Here is a 21,257-nt window from a genome sequence, read left to right as displayed (position 1 = left end):
TGTAAGTAAATGAATTTTCAGGAAAAACGAACAGACGCGTCTTTGAAATGTCCAAGTCACAGTACTTAGACGGCTAAAGCTCTGCATTTTAGGGGTGTCCGTATAGCAAGTCCTCTGATATGTTAGAGTTGAGCTCTGTTTTCTGTACTTTAGCAATTTAGCGCGAAAAGAAATCCCATTAAGCGGTGTCACGTTTGGTAGCAAATCAGAATAAGAGCGTAACTGAATCCGAAAAGTTAAACCCATCCCCTGCTTTTCCCGACCCCCCACAGATATTCCCCCCACGCATTCTCCCAAAGGCCGAGTGTAAGCGGTGCACCATCACCATGGGCGAGGCTGCGGATGCATCGACTACAATCCCCCTTAGTGGTCTGTTCGCTGCCGGCGATCGCTTTTTGATTTCTTCGAGGACCCTGTCTAAATTGCTAAAAGGTAACATCAGGTGCTCGCATCCGGCGTGTTGGCCAAAATGCGGGAGCTTCTCGACAAGTAGCCGTACCAGTAGAACACGTTGATCAGGATGAAGAGCAGCGGGAAGACGATGCGCGAGGCGCGGTCGATCTTCGACACGGAGTTGTACTGCGGGGTTCGCTTGCCCTTCCTGCGGGCCTCCATCTCCTCGCGTCGGTAGTAGGACATCCGGCGGCGGCCTCCGGTCGGAGGACTGATCCGGGCAGCCTGTCCTGCCGCCTGAGCCGCTGCAGCTGCCGCGGACGTGGTCGGGGCCTCGTTGACCCTCAGCTGCGTCTGCTCGTCGTCCTCCTCCTCATCGGAGTCGCCGGCGCGGGGCGGCTTTCTTCTTCGCCGCCAGTCGAAGAGGCCCAGGAGCTTCATGCTCCACAGACCATGTCGCCTGTTCCGGGGCCCACGGTTCCTGGAGGTGAGCATGCCCAGCCGGTTGGGTGGCGGCGGCATGCTGATGGCGCACATGGACAGCGGAATGACCTCGTAGATCTTGGACTCTGTGCTGTCCCGGAAGTCGGAGGTGAGTGGCTCCGTCTCCGACTCCCCCGAATCCGAGTCCAGCTCCTCGATGATGAAGTAGCACTCCCCCGATCCGTACTTGGTGTAGTAGTGCACCACCGCGAACTGCAGGATCGTGGCGAAGATGAAGCCGAACGAGAGGAACACGAAGAAGTCCAGGGCCGTGGGATAGGACACCTTGGGCAGATCCGTGCGAGCCTCCAGCCCGAGGAAGGTCATCGTCAGCACGGTGGTGATCCCGAGGGAGACCCGATCCGCGGTGGCCTCGCGGTTCAGCCAGAAGGACACCCAGCTCAGGACGACCAGCAGGCAGCAGGGACCGTACACCTGGATCAGGAAGTTGCCCATGTGCCGCTGCAGGTGGAAGTTCACCATCAGCATGGAGTACTCCGCTGAAAAGGATAAAGAGATGGGAATACAAGTAATGATAAAATTATGATTTAAGCTCGACATATTAAAATCAGTTCTAAGAGTAAGTCGAAGTACATCACGTACATGGGTGGTTGGTCTCCAGGGTGATGGTGCCACTTAGTCCGGTGGAGGACCCTGCTCCGCCGGTGGCATCCCGTCCGGTGCCGAAGGCTCCCTTGTCCAGCTTAAGTCCCGTGCCGCGGACATGCTGGTTCTTTGCCGCCGGACCGGCGAAAGTGGTCAGCACCTTGCTGGTGGGTCGTGGTGGGTCCTTGTTGCTGAATGGACGGCGTTGCGGTCTGGGAGCCGCCGCCTTGTACACGATGTCCGTTAAATTCCCTGCCGGACAATCGACCAAATCGAATTGGGACAGCTTCATGTCCTCGGCGATGGCCACGGGGGGTCGCTCTTTGTTCCACCGGTAGATGACGTCGGACGTGGTGTAACCAACTATTCGGTGGATTTCAGATAAATGCAAAACATTTTGGACAGATGTCAATTGAAAGGGTGGCATGTGGAACTCAGCGGAGTACTCAACTGTGACTCAGTTGTTTGATATATTTGTATGCAAACCGAAGCTTAGAGGACCTTTAGAGATGTGTATCTGAAGTTAATGCCCAGAGTATTCATAAATTGAGATATCAAAATGTATATATGGAGTCAAAAAATGGTCAACTGCATTACATAAGTAGTTAAACCATTCCTCAGTGCCATTTTAAGCAATTTAAGCTAAAGCCAATGCAATTTTACCAATTTTTTAATTGTTTAACAACCGTGATAGTGCCTTCATTTAATGATTCCTTAAAGTCAGTTATAGTTAGCCGAATAAATCGCATCAAAAAACACTATATGTAGGAGCTCTTACGCTTCAAAGGATAAGCATTTGGCTACACTATCCATTCATCCAATCGTTTACAGAACCCACCGACCGATCCCTCCCCAATATTCGCCTTTCAATCACTACCTCACGTGGGTTTAGTTATTTTATTTTGATGCTGCTGTGGTGCCGCTCCGAAATGCACAAATTGCCAAACAGAGCGCCGTATGTGGGAATAAGTTACCCTCCGCCCAAATCCGCATGCCTCGTCCTTCGAATCATCACCAGGCCGAAGCTGCTCCTTCCTTCTGTTTGCCAATCGCTGACTTTGGCAATATTTTCAGTTCGCTCGCACCAAATGGGAAATTGTCAACATTAAGCGGCAGTCAGTGTACATATGGGGGAGTGGGGCCGAGATAGAGGGGTAATTGAATTCTTGACTGCCTCCGTGCAGCATTATTCACAACAAATCGGAAGTAATAATACATTTCTAGGTCGGGTGGCGGCTTGTTCATTTGCGATAAGCTGCAGAGGCAGTTAGTAGGTCTTGAGAGGTGAGGGCGGACACCTTTCCTGCCAACAAAAATGCCTCTAAATGGTACACTAGTACCTCTGCGTTCCTTTATTTTTGGAACTTTCTGTTTTGCATTTGAATAGGAGGAAATATGATGGAAATTCATCAAATGCCAGGAGGTGTACATTTTTTGCAACCGGAAAATAATAGAAATGTCATGGGCAGGACGAAAACCTATGCGAAATCCTGGGGGTGAAGGAGGTCCGGTTCGGGGTATGGTAATTAAGTGCGACTGCAGCATGCAGAACTGCCAAAAGAATCATAAACTTGATATCTGTACAATTCGGTAAGTTTAAACAGCACTTAAACAGCATTTTTTGTTTGAACCTGGCACTTTTGCACGAGGATTCTCTAACGAGTGGTGCAATAGCAGGGCTTGCCTCACCATAAAAAATAATGTTTAACTACAAATAAAGCACATTCGGATAAGCAAAAAATGCGAAATTTCCAATTTTGTTCAAACAGGCAGAGTTGTCTAGCAAAACATTCTGAAAGCAATGCAAACGTGCAAACCCCCAAAGTAACATCTGTATTTGGACTGCACCTAATGTTTCTACAGCTCAGAAGGGACTATAAATATTCGGGCGCTTGATCTGTGGGCAGCAGTTCCAATATTCACCGAACGAAATCCCATCGCAATGCGCTTTCTCCTGGCTATCTTCATGGTCGGTCTGGCCGTGCTGATCCTCCAGAGCAGCCTGGTCTCCGCCGCATCGACCACCGGCACCGCCACTACCTCAACCACAACCACCACCACCACCACCACGACCACGACCACCACCACTGCCGCTCCCACAACTGGGGCTGCGGCGGCGGCTGCCGCCAGCTCAGTTTCCTCTACCACCAAGAGGACGACGAAAAAAAGTCGACACTTTCGTATCATTTACCACAGACCCAACCACGTCGAAAGAAGGTCACGCCACCGGAGGGGGGGACGGACTAGGACCGGAGGCCACTGTCGGCGGTCTGGACGCCATCGCAGAAGGGGCTAGACCCCCAGGACAGCTGTGTTTTTCTTCAAAATAAATTAGACATGAACATAAAACCTCACTTTTCTTACGATTCCTCATGCAAGTCATACATCTTACTTCAATTTTGGAACATTTTGTCTCTATAACTCGCAAGCTCCACACATCGATCAGAAAAGTTTATAGGATGTTTCGGCAAACTTAGGCTGGTCCCTGTGCACATCAGTATAAGACAAATAAAAAACAAGAGAGAACGCTATAGTCAAGAACAAGTGTCTCGACTTTTAGATACCTGTTACTCAGCTTCAAAATAAAAATTGATAAAAGTTAAGTTACAATGTTAACATGACCGCCTTGCCATACAAAAGTTAGTCATAGACTAATGGGAAATTGCCGATCAATATTACGTGCCCGAATGCTTGGTCCTTTAACTGTCTAGAGATAGAGATCTGGTTCGGGGTATGGCGTATTTTCAACAATGCGTAATCTATCTTTTTTCACTTTCTTTCAGAATGGAGAGCAAAGGGCGAGAATCCCCCTCCGAGGTCTCAGCGTTCAAACAGACGGACGGACGACCTCTATGGGGTCGGCTTCCATTTGCCTGTTACAAACATTTCGAAGAATCTAGTATACCCTTTACTCTACGAGTAACTTTTAAACTTTGATTTTTACCTGGCTAGCTTTTATAATTTTATGCCAAATTGTATAGTGTGACCTGTGTATTGTTAATTGTTTCATATTTAATGTAGTTATATATTTTTTGAACTACATTTTAATTAGAAAAAATAAAATGTTAATTTAAAAAAACTTTTTGTTACTTTAATTATTAAATTTATTTACGAGACAGATCTGAAGTATTAAATATTGGCAATTTGTATTATATTATTGTTTACGTTTTATGCGAATTTCTTTCCCTTGGGTTTGCGTAGAAGTAAAAACTACAATTACGTCTAAACTGGCGTAAACAAACTAGACAAAACACCGTAGAAAACCCGAAGAAGTGTAACTGGAACAAAAACCATAGGTACTCCGAGAGAACACATCTGTGTTTGCTTGGAGCCTTCTCCTAGGCACTATAAATGTACACCCGCTTGGTCCACTGACATTAGTTTCCGACCCACTAAGAACACCATCGCAATGCGCTCCCTCCTGGCTCTTTCCCTGGTCGTCCTGGCCGTGCTGATCCTGCAGAGCAGCCAGGTCTCCTCCGCCTCGTCCACCACCTCTACCGAGGCCTCAACCACCACCACCACCACCACGGCAGCCACCACCACCACCACCACAGAATCCTCCACCACCACCACAGAGGCCTCGAAGAAGAAGCACCGACGACGACGAGTGATAATCAGACGCGTGGTCATCCGCCGGGATGGAGGACGCCGCCGGAGGTCGGGACAAATCCAGAGCGGAGTCAACCGCCGACGGGTCGTCGTTCGAGTTCGCAGGACGGCCAACTGAGACATTACATAAAAATTGGTGTGAGAGATGTTATCAAGTTTATGGTTATTTCAAATAAACTTTAGAATCATGATTTATCATATCTTGAAAATGCTTTTGATATCATGAGTTTAAAGGATTACCAAATGGAATTTGAAGCACAAAATGGATCAAGAATAACAAGAATACATATTTTATAGGGTCGGATAGTAAAATATATTTATTCAATCTAGCCATGTCCGTCAGTCCGTGTGAACGCTGTGATATAAGATTTAGAGACTAAAGATTTTGCGTGCAGATACAAACTGCACTACTGCTGATTTCAAATTATATAAAGCTTAAAACTATGGCTCCTACGGTTTTAATGCTAGAATAGGAGTTTCGCTGAAACGATTTAACCGACCTCAGGGGTCTTTTAAAATAGCTCTTCAATTGCAAAAAAATTTGTTTAAAAACACTGCGAGTATCGAGGTTGGAAAGCTCCAATTTATAAAAATACTTATCCTTTTTAAAAGCAATATGGAAATTTTTCTTAAAGTCCTGAAGACCCGTTTCTGTATGAGAATAAGGACTGTTTTTATAATACTTTTTATATTGGGCGATGATATAATAGTCCATGTAATAAAAAGAAAACATTGTATTTTTTATAACCCGTACTTAAACTGTGTGTTTAACGTATATAAAGAGTAAACTCGGAATCCTATATTTTTCTCAGCTATATTTTTCTAGGAACTTTTCCAATAGGAATAATAATAATTTAATAATTTTTCCAATAGGAATGACAAGCAAGCCACAAGTGATTTGTTGCCTAATTTAAGTAAATTGAAAGATTTATTTGAGCATTTTAATTAAATGGGATTCGCAAGTCAAATTACACTTTTGTATTATGTTCTTAGCAGCCATTTATTTGCATACATTTTGTATTAATGTGTTTTTAATAAGTAGAATAAATACTTTTGTTTTTTTTATTTTAATTTGTCTGCTTAATTTAATTTCTTTTACAGAAAAATAAATTCTAAAGCAGAAACACCTAGTTTAGCAACAAATGGTATTGCAAGTCAAAATATGCCTTTAGCCAGGAAAAAAGTACAAAAGTCATAAACTCTAATGCTTATTAATAATGAGCTTCCCAGTCACAGTATTTACGACGTTTTTTCCATTCAGAAACCGCCTTGTAATGATTTCGATTTTTTTTTTAATTGGGAAAAATTGGAAGAAATATCATCAACAACAAAGAAGTATCTTTCGGTTTACGTAAGCGCAAAATTCTATTTACGTCGAAGTTGGTGTAAACAATATCAACAAAGCGCCGTAAATACTTTTGTTGCTGTAAAAAAAAGCATAGATTTTCCCAGGGAACACATCTGTGTTTGCTTGGAGCAAAACACTTCCCCTAGGCACTATAAATGTTCGGTCCACTGACAATAGTTCCCGACCCACTAAGAACACCATTGTAATGCGCTCCCTCCTGCCCATTTCCCTGGTCGTCCTGGTTATGCTGATCCTCCAGAGCAGACAGGTCTCCTCCGCCTCGTCGAAAACGCTTCCTTTCTTCTGTTTCATACTTTCCTATGATTTTCGTATATTTCCACGCCCACTCTAACGCCCACAACATACATAACATATACTGAAATAGCTGGTAAGTGGCGCTTTCCGTTTCCCTTTTGCTCTTTTAAGCTGAGTAACGGGTATCTCATAGTCGAGGCACTCGACAATAGAGTTCTTCCTTTTTATTTTTATTTTTATTTGAATAATCGATTCCACTTTAATTTCGGTTTTGACCAAAAATATTATGTTGGATTTGGAAAGCAATACAACCGTTTTATCGTTTTATTATCTACTCCCAATTTTTGTTTTATTTTAAATAAGCCATGGCAATTATAGAGCGCGAACAAACCTGTATGTTTTTTGTGCAAAACAAACGTATAGTTATTACTCCAGATCGCCTTTTAGGTCATTAGGACTTATAATTCGTGCACATGGGTCCAGTAAGCTGTACTAAAATAATTTATTCCGAAAAAATTTAACTAATGTAATCTAGAAATGGTTTGTGTAAATTTTAATTTTGTTCAGTTCAGTGTGTGTTCCTGTTCTATCGGTAAACATTAATTTTTTTGCCCAAACTCAGAAGGCTTTTTCAAATAGCTCATCTAATAAAAACAATACTCTGAACACTTTGTTAAAAACACTTCGAGTATCAAAATTTTACAATCCTACATTATAAATTGAATTATATTAAAAACAATGTGTCAATCTTGTACTGATAATCAATCTCCTCAAGACTGTGTCGAGTTCTATGCATGTTTTTGCATAGTTGTGGGGTCTATTTTCCTGGCACTTGATTGCTTAGGCATTCTTTTTTTCACACTACATTTCGTCCTTGTGACAGAAGAATTATTGCGATATACCCTTAGTTCATATATATTTAATTTCATTTTCTTGACTTTCTCTGTTCTGGAGGCCTTGTCATACATTATTGCTGGGAAACTTCTACAGACTGGAGTGCGACAGGAAAGTATATGTTATATTTTATTAAACCACCATTTTAACTATTCGTTAATTTTTTAGAATAAAATCGGTCTGGTAAGGGCCGGAAAGTGTCTCAGCTATATTTTTCCAATATGTAACTTTGGCTGGATTTTCCCATTAGGTAAGTTAATATAGCTGTATTTGGAATGACATACATAACAATACATTTGTCGCAAATAATTTATTATGTAATTTTTCAATAGAACACATTAATGACCTGTTTCAGCTTGGGCTATAAAAAAAACCTCGCAAATCTATGAATACCTTTATAATAAGCCTGCAGCAGTCTTGTCTCACCGTTTCATTTTTTATCCGTTTGAATTAAGAATCAAACAAAAACACCTCTTAAGGAGGTAAAAACTATGTGACGATCGCACATTTAACGTACATTTATTATACGATCTACTAAATAAATAGATTTTCTTAATTTTTTTTTACATTTGGCATGCCTTATATCTTCGTACAGTTAATCCCGACCATATTGAAGAACAGCGTGTCGAATGTAAAAAAGTGTCAATGTGTATACACTTTAATGCTAGCCCGAAATCGGTAATGCCGCTTTTGAGAATAGAATCCCCCAAAATCTCGTTTTGCGTATTATTTGTGAACTTGGCAACCGAATTTCGTCATTTTAAACTAGAATACAACTAGTTTAATAGGGGTGGAAATAATCCTCACATATACACTTTCACCACTTTTTTTCCCAAATTAATTGGTTTTACTTAAGGCTTGGTGTGCAATTCTTTTAGTTTTTTAAATTGGTTGATCGATGACGATAACTGTAGATTTTCATTTCTTTGGGGAGTCGTAGTAGTCGCCTTCGCACTCCCTCCTGATGCGCTTCGTCACTACGTAAACGCTGTCCACAGAGAAAGAGTTAATGATTTTTTCAGGATCTTTGTAGATATTTATTTTAAAAGTCGTAAAAATTTTGTTATAATCAGAGTCTAATTATTATTTATGTATCTTGTTTATTTTAGTTATACACATTTTGTCCATGATCAAAGCGTGCGAATATCTCGACGCCCGCAAGTAATAGTGGATATATTTATGGTGAATCTGCCTTATTTAAAATATTTAAAGGGGTTATACACTTTTATCCGCTTAAAATTAAATGAATACACCTTAACTCATACGGATCGGACCGTTAAGGGCCCTTGCATCGCATTGCTTTTTATTTGGATTTTACAAAATGAGTAGTTATCTTGGTGCTGAACAAACAATTTTTTAAATGAAAAGGTATTTTTAATTTCTTCGCTTAGCGACAGGATAATGAATTTAACTTATCAATTGCATTTCCCGTTTATTTTTATTTGTTAAAAAAAAAAATGTAAAGATAAGGTTAAGGCTATTTCCTTTGAGGACAAAAAAAAGGAATTTAAATAACGCTTTTCATTCATTAAAAAAACAATGTAATCTAACTATTTTTCGTGGTGCAAGTGTATACAACCCCTTACCCCTAACTTTGTTCTAAATATTTTTTGTTTTTTTACAGAATAGTTTCTAAACTGGGATTGACCTAGGCAGATTAGGTAACCCAATCCAAAAAATAAGAGGTTTTCACTGTTTCACTATTGTTTTTAATGTGGTTCCTTCACCGAAGGAAATACGTGCACAGCACCACCTAAATTATGACGGTTGCATGTAGTGTAAGGTTTCGGTGTTTATCGATTCTGGTAAGTGAATTAATTTAATTGCTTAAAGTTTGTAACAGTTCAAAAGTAAGACAAATTTTAAATTAAGAAAACTCGCTTCAAATTTGTGCTAACGAAGAGCAGAAAATTTGTTTTACAGAAATGTAAATTCTAAGAGAGAAACTGCTACTTTAATAGTCAGGAAATTTATTCTTTAATTTAAAATTTTTTCTACTTTCTACTAATTGATAAAATAATTAAATGTTGTCTTCCCTGTAATAAAATCATTTACTCGCATTCTTTTTAATAATAGAGCATGCCAGTCACAGTATATACGACGATTAACCAATTCAGAAACCGCCTTTGAAGAAATACCATCAACAACAAAGAAGTATGCGTATCTTTCGGTTTACGTAAGACCAAAAACTCCACTTACGTCCAAGTTGGTGTAAACAGTATCAACAAAGCGCCGTAAATAATGAAAGGTACTGTAACAAAAACCATAGATACTCTGAAAGAACCCATCTGTGTTTGCTTGGCTAGAGTTCTTCTAGGCACTATAAATTTAAACCCTTTCGGCCCACTGACATTAGTTCCCGATCCACTAAGAACACCATCGCAATGCGCTCCCTCCTGGCCTTTTCCCTGGTCGTCCTGGCCGTGCTGATCCTCCAGATCAGCCAGGTCTCCTCCGCCTCGTCCACCACCTCCACCGAGGCCTCAACCACCACCACCACCACCACTGCAGCCACCACCACCACCACCACGGCAGCCACCACCACCACCACGTCCGCCACGAAGAAGAAGCACCGACGCCGACGAGTCATAATCAGACGCGTGGTCATCCGCCGGAATGGAGGACGCCGCCGGAGGTCGGGACAATCCCAGAGCGGAGTCAACCGCCGCCGGGTGGTCGTTCGAGTTCGCAGGACGGCCAACTAAAGGACGAAGTCAGAAAAGGTTTACCGGCTTCAAGCTAATAAAAATTTTAAAAAAGCGTAACTGTTTAAATGAATAAATCTACATTACATAAAAACCATTAAAAATAATGTATTTATATAGGGCCTTTTGAAAATCGGGTAAGTTTTAAGATTCTGGATGAAAGACCAACATTTTTAAAACTTATTTATTTTTTTTTGACTAACGTCGACTCTAAATGGATGCTGAATGGTAAAGCCAGGTGCTTTACAACTATCAAATTTGTGCGCTTAGTTTGGGAAGTATAATTATTAAAATCTTCAGCTGCTACTTTTGTGAGTTCAAATGCCTGTAATTTAATAATAACTATGGAATGTCTTGCATGTGAACATACATGTATGAAATCCTTAAAGGGCTTAGCATACATCCCCGACTTTGAAACACAGTCAAGCGGCTCTCATTACAAGAATGCCTGATCATGAATCTTTTAGGAACATATCCCTCATCGCTGATTCGAATTTACAAAAGGATACCGTGTCGCTCGCTTGGCATGAAGGACTTTCATACAAATGTGACGGACCGCACACTTTCTGTACTTGTGGACAGCGCACCCTCGCCAAACAGCCCAAACACGCCGGCGCCACTCAAGGATGCGTCCTGGGGCCATTACCTTACTCTATTTTCACCTCGGACCCAACCAAGTTTAATAGGCGGCTACTCGCACGGTGGCGACATGCGCTAAATGCAATGCATATGCGAATTTACAGACCAATTACAAGAATACTTACATACTTTTGAACAATGGACTCAAAAGCGGCGCATGTGAGTCAACACGGACAAAAGCGCCTCACTTTTGCATACGAACTACTTGAGCTGCACCAGAGCCAGGTGCCCGGTGCCCGGTGCCAGGTGCGAGGTGGTAGGTAAGGGTATTCCCTAATGGCACATTACTCCCCCATTTGGACTGCCGCGCCTGCTTGGGACTTACACTGGCCAGCAGACTCTCGCTTTCCTCATTACAGAGTCACGCTCTATATAACAACGATTCTTGAAGAAAACGATTATTTTTTAAATGGCGCACGGCTTTAAAGAGGGTATTTGAAAAATAATAGGTAACGCCTTTAAATGGAAAGAGCGTATTGTTTCCTCCACTTTGGGAAACCAAAGTCCCAAGCAGACTCAAAAATCCATCACCATAAAGAAGAAAATAGAAATTCCAGCTAGCCAATGCTGCGCAGAGATCTCCAACCACATTAGGATGTCCCATTAAACCATTACCTCATCTAATCCGCTTCCAGCATTCAGACGCATGGAACCACTTGAATATTTCCGGCCCTTGTGCCATTTCTTTCTTTCTTTCATTTCCATTTCCCCTTCAATTCAAAACACATCTCACTTCACATTTCTTGTCGCCAGCGATTCCTCGAATCCAATCCCAACCCATCCCATCCCACCGCATCGCATCCAATGTCATGGCATTCAGCGTAATCCCCAGCCCAGATTCCTTGTCCTTCGGACCCAACAACAAGTGGACATTTTGCCGACACGAGGAGAACAAATCACATCAAAGCGCAATGAGCAGCCATTATGCATAATTATACTCGTGCTGCAGCGCTGAGTTCCACATGGCCACTTGGCATTCTTTCGCAATTCCTCGGTACTCACATGATCCGAATTTCAGGGGACACTTTTGTATGTCCATGGGGAAATCGGCCAGATTCATCGGGCAGCCGGCCTTAATTGTCAGCCGGCTGGAGTACAGAACGCGTCCGTTCTGATAGATCCTCACAAACTTATTTGGCGTGGTAATCGTGTGTAAATAGCTCTGCTTGCCGTTGTAAAAGTACGTATCCGGCTTCCAAATCCGGGCCAGCATCGAGACGCTCAGTGCCAGCGTGTCCTGGGCCCCCTCGAACGCGAGACGTTTATCCACCCAGGATTGGCGGAAGTAACAGTCCATCGAGTAGGTCTGCAAAGGAGGCAAAGACGGAGTCAGAATCGCAGGCGGCCGAGCAAGTCAGGCAGGCGACGGCTCTGCAAATTGAATTGTGGGGCACGGATTGTGAGGTATCAGACACTCTCAGAATCCTAGACCTGTTTCTCAAGTTGAAATCTGATTTAAATGTGTAGAGTAAACTATCTCGATACTCTCAATAAGCAGCGGGTGTTTAAATCAAGTAAAATGTTACATATTTGGTGTCTGGTAAAAATACTAAATAAAATTGCATTTAATAACATTTTGACATCTGGTAAAAATACTAACTTAAATAGCATTTCATAAAAAAATGGTTAGTTAAAATATATTGGCATTTAATTTTCTTTAGTATCTGTCACATTTGAGTCACTGGGTAGTATATTTAATAAGATTAATAAAAAAGGCTGGCAACGGCTGTGCAAATTGAATTGTAAAAGAGAGATTGTGAGGTATCAGACACACTCAGAATCCTAGCCTTGTCTTTCAAGTTAAAAGCTGGTCAAAATGTGACCGCAGAGTAAGCTATGTCCATTCTGTCAATATGCAGCGGGTTACAAATTTGGTATCTGGTAAAAATTCTAGTTGATATTTCTTCTAATAATATGTTGGTATCTGGTTAATATAATAACTGAAATTTCCTTTAACAAAATGTTGGCATGCGGGAAAAATTGTTTCTAAAATATATTGGCTTTAAAGCACATAAATTTATTTTTAAAATTTTAAAACATTATTTTTTTAGTATCTGACATTTTTAATATATTGCTCTGTAGTATATTAAGCATTATTAATACAAACTTAATGAGCAAATAAATGCCAAATAAAATGCCTTTAACCAAATAGTACCATTTGAAAACTCTATGGGAAAACATTTAAATTGTACATACCATGTCGACCTCTGATATTGGTCCCATGCTGCGAACCATAATATCCACTTCGACTGTTGCTGGAGGACCTAAAACCAATTATTAAGTAAGCATTGTAGTCTCACATATACTTTATAGTATTCAAAAACTTAATTGGACTGCTTTAAGCAAAAATACTGATTAAGATAAGCACTTAAAGTGTCTCGCAAAGCTGTAAAGAATTACCTTGATTCCACTGACTATTTAATCCCTAGCCCAGTTTAGTTATGGAAAATGGGATTTCTGTGAGCTGAAGGCCACGGAATCCAACTATATAATCCCCGTACCCTCCGTATCGGTTTTGCTCGACTATGAATATTCATATGCGAGTCGCAGGCCCTAAATGAAAATGTTAAATGCTCCTCTGTGTGAACAATGACACTTAAGCCGCTTCGCAGACAGTCCCAAACCCTCTGGATCCGCCACCACTCCCCACCGCCGCCCATTTTTATCTAGCTTTTCTGCACTAATATGCAATTTTTCAGGGCCCAGATTCGCCTCCTCCCGAGCCCCCAGGAATTTTTTGTATTTTGCCTATGCGAACAGTTTTTAATGACTTTGCTGCTGAGCCCGCTCGGCAAACATGCGTCGCGCTCGCCGGATGCGGATGTGCATTGCCACGTATCCTTTGAATCCACTCCAGCTGGCGCCCACGACGAGGGCGCGCGAGGGGCGTGTCACGGCCCATTCTTAATGAAGTGTTAAAAACAATGTAATTTGGTCTTAAGCCGGAGAGCGAAAACGATTTTCGCCACGCTAACCAAAATCCATTCCCCCAATTGAGTGGATGGCATTTTAAATTTCGGAAATATTTAAATTTTTATTGCTTCGACCATTTGCAAGATTGAAAACGAATCGAGTCGCTGATCCGTTTTGGGCGACGCTCTCGGGCGGGGGAAATCCTTGAGAGCCTCGGAAAAAGCAATAAAATTGTTTGTATGTAGGTAAATATTTGTCGGTTTTGACACTTACTATTTACCAAATAAGCTGCGAGGCAATCATCAGGGGCGGCTCCATCACCTTGGTGCCCCCTGAGAGTGATGTGTCGCCTCGCAGCGATTTCCGCTTCATTAAATGCTTCCGTTGAGCGGAAAATCTGCGAATCTATGCTGATTACACCAGGGAAGGGGGCAGAGTCAAAAGGGTAAACAACGCAAGATTTGGGGCAGACAGAGCGATTTGGGAGTATTTTCTGTACCGATTTTCTGTAATCGAAGAAACTTTAGGTAGAACAGCCACATATTTTATCATACTTTTCAGAAAGTACAAAGACTTGTTTATCATATATCATTATATCATATATCAAAACAGTGCTAGCTTTAGGAATTCAATCAGATAATATTTGGAAATGCGCCCCTATTAACTCCAACAGATCCTATCCTTATGAAATAGCTTTATGCTTAAGTTTTTTGAAGAGTGGTAAATGGATTGCTACGTGGCCACTTTGATAAACCTTTTCCTTGGACTCAGACGCAAGCTGACTTTATTTTTCTTTTCTCAAAGCAATCCTGTTTATATTTGTTGGAAGTTCCAACTTGGGACAATACTCCCCCGAGGTACTCACCCCCGAAATCCGGTCGAATGCTATTGTCGTAGCCGCGCAGCAGATTGTCCAGCAGCTCCGATATATTTGCATGGTTATTGCTCTGAGTGAGCCACGAGGACGGCAGGGAGCCGGAGGAGGTGTGCGAGTGGGAGTGGGGGCCCATCTCGTCCAGGCGGTGGGCATCGCCGCGTCCCTTGATACTGTCGGCCGAGACCCAGATGGATCCCGATCCCGATCCCGGTCCGGGGCCGATGGACAAGAGCCAGGCCTTTGGGTAAATGCAGAGCGAGAGGAGGCAGCAGCTAATCAAAAGTTTAAATATGCGCAAGTTCAGGCGGCGTCCTTGGTGGCAGGAGTGGCTCCTGGCTGCGATGAGGTCAGTTGATGCATCGCCGGAGCCGGATGCATCTGTTGTTGCTGGCATTGTGCACATATTGTTCGGTTTTGTTTGCTGTTTGTTCGCCGGCTGCAACTATTGTTCAGTCCAAGTCATCTGCCGTTGTTGCCGGTCTAATCTACACATCCGTTTGTCTAACTTTTGTCGCTCCAACTGCTCCAACTGGCCCCTGGCTCCCGCTGCCACGCCCATTACCATTCGCACTCCCAATCCCATCGCCATTAAAATTCGCATTCTAGAGGTCCGGCTGCTGCTGATGACAGTGCCTTTTTCCTGGCTCGCCTGAGCTCGTATTTATTTTCATTTATTCACCGGAAGTTGCACTCGGGTCGAGAGCAATTTCATGAAGCGCTTTCTTCTTAATTTCTGAGATTCCTTTCAGGCGGGCATTAGTTCCGTTTGTCTTGGCCCGTGTCCTCGGCTCCTTTGCGATGAGTTTTCTTAGATTTTTTTAATTGCTCAAACTTGTTGGACTTGCTGTTGGCAGTTTTTGATTGGCCAATTAGCCAGCGGCATTTTCAGCTATCGGCCATCAGCCATATACTATTAAGATTAGAGGTCGTGGCTAGTTGAGAATTCACAGTTCCTTGCGTTTGGCGATTATTTGATTTAATTGATTTTTAATTATGACCCATTCTTATCGTTTAGTTTATGTGCACGGATACATTGCTTTGGCAGTTTACGAATTGCAATTTATTTTCTATCTTCTGAAACACACAATGATTGGTTTGAGTCAGGCAAACAAATTTTAGATTATTAGACTTAACATTCCTGTCTTGTATTTATTTAGGTAATTTTTAAGTTTTTACTACGTTGTCAATCTTTTTATACTTATATTATATTTATTTAAGTTCTTACCTATATGTAACACACGGCGTATGCGTAACATTAAGAAATTTACTTTTCATTTGTAAGCTCTCTGGGAAATTCTCTTCAATTCTGTTTGTATCACCCTTAAGACACTCCGGCATTAGCTTGTATAAGTTCATACCAGATCCTGTACGAATATCATGCTTTAATGAAAACACACTGCGTATGCGTACTCTTGAGTTTCAAAAATTGCACTTCTGGGAGACGTCGAAGATTAATGACCCCACTTGGCGAAAAAAACGAAGTGTAAACTTTATGACTGCCTCTGGCGTAATATTTCAGCGTATGCATAATACAAAATTAATCTTGGCTGAACTTCGGCTTTATAGATGGCCAGTAATTAAGATCAACTATGCCCGGGACTCGGAATCCGATGCCGCTGCCGTAACCAGCTCGTCAGCCGGGCGATACGTTAATGAAAAATCAACCGGAAATGTCAAAGGCGGCGAGTGAATAATGCCGACGGAGGTGGCCAAGTCCGATGTCCTCGAGCCAGCAAGACAACATCACACTCAATAATGCGAAAAAAGTAGGAAAAACAATGCGACCCCATAACTTAATTATGTCTCACCCACTAACCTAATTTGATGCATGGTCATTGGCCAATGCCGACATCCGGCCAGGGTGCCCACCTCTGCCCGCATCGCCACATCCGGGCCAGGTTGCGATAACTATTTTCAATACTGAGGAGTGCTCCTCGGCCACTTGGATGTTGCCTTCAAGTCGGCCGTCTGCTATCAGCCAGCATCTCCTGCATATTTAGCCTCGACGTCAATGCTACTTGCCACTGGATTAGACGCTTGTGCCAGCTAATTACGGCCTGGCCTGAAGGAAATTCACATTATTTTTAGTTGATTTGTCACACTGGAAATCCAAGCCATCACTTCAGGCCAATAAGATGTCCTGGCATTTTCCAAGCCACTCGGGTGAACTTTAACCATAATTCGTCAATTGTGATGAATTCCAAAGTGGAGAATAGACATATTTTAATACAAATTTCTGTTAGGAATTACATCTTTTTCAAGAAAATTAGGTTGTTTCCTAAATTTACTAAGCTCAAAATAAATTGGAAGTAATAAACATCTTTTTTAGGCTTGCTTCATTTCCTCGAAATATAATACCCATTTTAATACCAGCTTTTGTCCTTAACTAAGCAGCCGTCCCATAAATTCAGTTTTTGTCCACCACGAAATCAGAGCCACATACTTGCCTTTATTCGGCTGTTAATTACACTTCACTTTATGCTTTTTGATGGCCAAGTTGCGTCAAACAAGCAAATTGCTGTCAGAAGCACAAACATCAGCCGACATCCCCGAAAAGCATCCTTTTCGTTTATAATTTCTTGCTTAGCCGCCTTCGTTTTCCACGCCCTTTGTTAACTGCTGCGAACGGGTTAAAGTTAAATGTAGGAATACCCACTTTCGCCTTGCCAACCATTTTCCTCGGTTTGGCAGAGAACAACTTGAGCACGTTCAACGCATTTTCTCATCAGCGTCGAAATTGCACTCAATTTTTGAAGGCTGCTGACGGTACCCTTCCCCGAATCCCCATCCCTCCTTTAATACCCTTTTGCCTGCTAAAGGAATATTTTGTCGTATATTTTTTAAAGGAAATGCATTGTAGAAAGGCGTTCACTTGGAATGAAGGGTATGCAGAGTAGCACAGATCTCAGTAAGAGCTTTGATACGTACTAAATTGCACCTAGTCAATATTTATAATATATAATATATAAATAATCAATATAAATAAATCAATGTGTACACAAATATATTTTAAAAATGCTTGCCTAGTCTTTAGGTTTACTACATTTATATTATAACATAATTGGTCTCGAATGGAAAAGGTAATAAATATTATATTAAGTATCAAACTAACCACATAAATATGTTTCAAATTTTTCAAAAATATACATTTTGGGCCAGAAGTAAAGGGTACCCCCAGTCCCGGATTTCCCCTTAAACTACAAAGAATTTCTTATATTGTTGATGTGCCTGGCATCTGGTGCCTATCTTTGGGGGCATTATGGGGTCGTCCCACTACATTTTGTGGCTCATCGGAAGCGCCAGCAGCAGGTGGTTTATATGGGAAGTCGGGAGCAGGCTGGTGGCAGTATTATTTGTTCGCCTGCAAATGAGATGAGCGTTTCAATTTGGCCACAGCCCTCGGATGCATACGGAATAATATATGTGTGAGCAGCTTAGTTCACGCGGCCTTGCGTGTGAAATGAGAACGAGAATGATGGCGCAAGTTTTTCAGTTAACCTAAGTAGCATTAAAATCGCATTCTAATTAAATGAAAGTCAAAAAATTTCGCCTCTGCGGTCAGCTCGCTGGCTGCAATGGGTTGCGATGGCCCCACCACTAACTTTATGGCCCTAGGCCAATGCAATTGCTCTAATTATTTTACAGTTGAGCGACAAGCACGTGCCCGGTTCCCAGTCCCCGGAATTCACGATCTCAGCATCCCTTGGCTTTTGCTCCCTGTCGGATACGGATACGGATATTCCTCACCAACTAGCTCACGTTTTGTGGAAATGTTTGTCGAAGGGAGCTGGCGAGGATTAGGGAAGCGTGAAATGCAGCTGAATCGCTTTTGCCGGGGCATTATAATGCACAAATGTTTGCTCTTGTCTTTGCTAAGTGGGTATCCTTGTTCAGTTACCAATTTGGAGGACCCAGGCTCCAGCTGAAACGGCTAATTTCAATTTATCGATACAGATTTTTCCAAAACTAGGTCAATTTTAAGAATATAGAAAATTGTAACTTTAAATTTAGCAACTATTTAGAATAATTTAAGCGTTGATTAAGAGTTAGTTATAATGAAAAAAAATATTTTAATATGAATTATCTCAGTAGTATGTAAGCGCGGGATTTGGAACAGATTTGTTAAAAGATTCTCCTTAATGAAACCGTTTTATTTGATAGTTCTAAGGGCCACAGAAATTGGGTCTTGTAGAATCTAACCATCAATTTGGGCACTCTTGCCATATCAGACTAATGGGAACGCAAACTCATTTATAATTTTTGAACATTCCATTTGGTCAGGCCTGGCAAGGGCAGTTGTGGAAGTAAACAAAAACATTTCAACTTACTTGCAAATTTAATGAACACAAATGCAGAAGAGCATACAAAAAATGGAAATGGAAGAGCCTGCCACTGCGCTCCCCTTTGAAATAATGACACACAAAACGCATTCGGACGGCGCTTAAGTAAACTTGTGGTGCCTGCCCCACCAGACACGCCACAATCTTGACTTGTGGGTCAACCAACAAATCCCCAAACCAATTCAATAAGAGCAATAGAACCGAAGGACAGAATGGTCGGATCCGGGGCCCTTGGACAGGCCCTTCGACGAAAAAAATCTACAAAATTCAATTAATTTAAATGCAGTTTTTTGTGAGCCCGCATCATGTACTATACTGTGTATATAGACGACGAGGCGAGGGGATCACTTTACAATGTAAATCTCAAGAGTGTGATGCCCCAACTGACGCTTTTTATGCTTTGCATTTTTCTATTTAAGAGATGTTTCGTAGCCTCAAGCGGCGTCAACAAAAAATGCAAAATCTGCCAAAAAAGATAAAAGCCTTTGAAAGGCAGGATAGCAGAATAAGTTGGAATAAAAAACTGGTCTAAGTCAGCCTAAAACTGTACGATAATGCACGAGACCGTTCTGATATGACTTAAGTTCACGAGAACGAAAATAGATTAAACATTAGAAATAAATTATAAATTATGGTAATCAAGGTGCTTCAGAACTACATTCACTAGAATTAACATTGATGTACCTAAATTTCCGGCTAAATTCTGCTCGATTCTGCTAATGCTTAAAAACAAATAAGCATCTGTTTTTAAAAAGTTTAGCTCTAAAACTATCTATTGGACTTCGTTGTATTATACGCTCTGGAAGTATCCGAACATATTTATATTATTTAAAGTAACTTAATAAGAAATCAAACGTTACTTAAATTTATATAAAGAAACATTAAGTTCCTATTACTTAAGTCATGAGCTCAAGCCAGATTCAGAAATTGTTCTTAATCTTTAATTCTTTACATCGGGATGCCGTCGCCCAATCAATTTCCCCAGTAAATAGTTTTTGTTAATAGTTCGTTTTCGTTCTGCTGGTTTACCAAAATCCTCTGGTGGATTATTGGCGGGTGTTGCAGTGAATTTTCCACCCACGTCCCTGCGGCCATGTGGTGCTCATGGAAAATTTATGAATCTCTAATGCCCGTTTAAATCAGCGATAATTGCATTTTATTTGCACTCAGTTTCTACAGTTCCGCCATCCAACGCTGTTTTTGTTCTGCAGTTCACTTTCATGTTGTTTTATTTGTTTCTATCGAATATGTCATATTTGTGGTTCATTGTGAGTTTTTCATTTGTTGGCCCAATGCGGATGACCACATTTCAATTGATTCTTAATATGTTCATTTCGGTTTTTTTTCTTACGAAAGTTAGCATTACATTTTAAATATAAATATATTTATCTCAATTATGGGACAAATGGAGTGTACTGCTTTTGATGCTTAATTACCATTATTCCTTTTAAATATATTTAGTTTTGAATTTGCGATTTGTGTTTGCGTCGCACAAAGGTTTGTTGTTATTCCCAAAGCTGAGTAATAAATAAAAGACTTTTTTGATAAAGACAGACAAACAATATCGCCAAATCTGGAGTATTAAATTGGATTGATCGTATTGAAACTATAATTACGATTAAGAGAATATTAAAATACTAGTGACTAAAGATAAACATTAATTTTCTTCATTTACTGGTAGCTTACATATATACAGTTAATAATATTCTTGCACTAACAGAATATTTGTTTAAATATACAAAGCTTTAAATATTTTGAAAAATGAGCATACGCAAAGAGATAAAAAGTATACAAAGTATGAAAACGACATTTCCTAATTTTTTTTTTTAATTTAGAGACCGCTTGAATTTAAAAAAAAGTGAAATTAAATAATCTGGTTATTTTATGCTTCTTTATCTCATTTTATAACACACAATGACACAAATAAATTTCAATCTGTTGGTAAATTGAAAGCACTGCACTATATATATTTGATTTTAAAGATTGATTTCGTTTTTGTTTTGATTTTCCTATTTTATTGGGATAAGTTGCAACCTTTTCAAACAAAAATAACACGATTATTTTGGAATTCTCATATCCAGCTGTGTTTTTTCAGCCCTCGTAGCTGCCACGAATCTATCCGCACTAATCGTACCGAAAATACACACAAATCTCCAGAGCCAAACGACAGTCTCGGCGACAACGAGCGGCGA

The 21,257-nt window shown here is 41.1% G+C and overlaps 2 protein-coding genes across 2 annotated transcripts; one reads left to right on the top strand and one right to left on the bottom strand.

The window, feature by feature from the left end:
* Positions 1 to 420: 420 nt before the first annotated feature.
* Positions 421 to 15,128, bottom strand: LOC108028567 (gamma-aminobutyric acid receptor alpha-like). Its single transcript, XM_017100474.2, has 5 exons — positions 14,714 to 15,128; positions 13,132 to 13,199; positions 11,938 to 12,241; positions 1,480 to 1,845; positions 421 to 1,376 (listed from the first exon to the last, which is right to left on the bottom strand). Exons 1-5 carry the CDS (start codon positions 15,126 to 15,128, stop codon positions 439 to 441), a joined length of 2,091 nt encoding a protein of 696 aa, XP_016955963.1. The 3' UTR covers positions 421 to 438.
* Positions 9,220 to 10,397, top strand: LOC108028566 (protein new-glue 1). The gene is made up of 2 exons (XM_017100472.3): positions 9,220 to 9,396; positions 9,668 to 10,397. The coding sequence occupies exon 2, from the start codon at positions 9,976 to 9,978 to the stop codon at positions 10,294 to 10,296; it is 321 nt and encodes a 106-aa protein (XP_016955961.1). The 5' UTR covers positions 9,220 to 9,396; positions 9,668 to 9,975; the 3' UTR covers positions 10,297 to 10,397.
* Positions 15,129 to 21,257: the final 6,129 nt, after the last annotated feature.

Source organism: Drosophila biarmipes, chromosome 3L (assembly GCF_025231255.1).
Source record: "Drosophila biarmipes strain raj3 chromosome 3L, RU_DBia_V1.1, whole genome shotgun sequence".
Taxonomy (NCBI): domain Eukaryota; kingdom Metazoa; phylum Arthropoda; class Insecta; order Diptera; family Drosophilidae; genus Drosophila; species Drosophila biarmipes.
The sequence above is the reverse complement of the archived record's forward strand: the minus strand, read 5'-3'. Positions and strand labels throughout refer to the sequence as shown.

What these genes read in the sequence shown, in the direction of transcription:
- LOC108028566 (XM_017100472.3), top strand. Translation starts at nt 9,976, where the DNA reads ATGCGCTCCCTCCTGGCCTTTTCCCTGGTCGTCCTGGCCGTGCTGATC.
- LOC108028567 (XM_017100474.2), bottom strand. Translation starts at nt 15,128, where the DNA reads ATGTGCACAATGCCAGCAACAACAGATGCATCCGGCTCCGGCGATGCA. An exon ending in TCCCCTGAAATTCGGATCAT is followed by an intron (nt 1,846 to 11,937) that starts GTGAGTACCGAG and finishes TCCACCGAATAG; the next exon opens with TTGGTTACACCACGTCCGAC. An exon ending in CCTGGAGACCAACCACCCAT is followed by an intron (nt 1,377 to 1,479) that starts GTACGTGATGTA and finishes TATCCTTTTCAG; the next exon opens with CGGAGTACTCCATGCTGATG.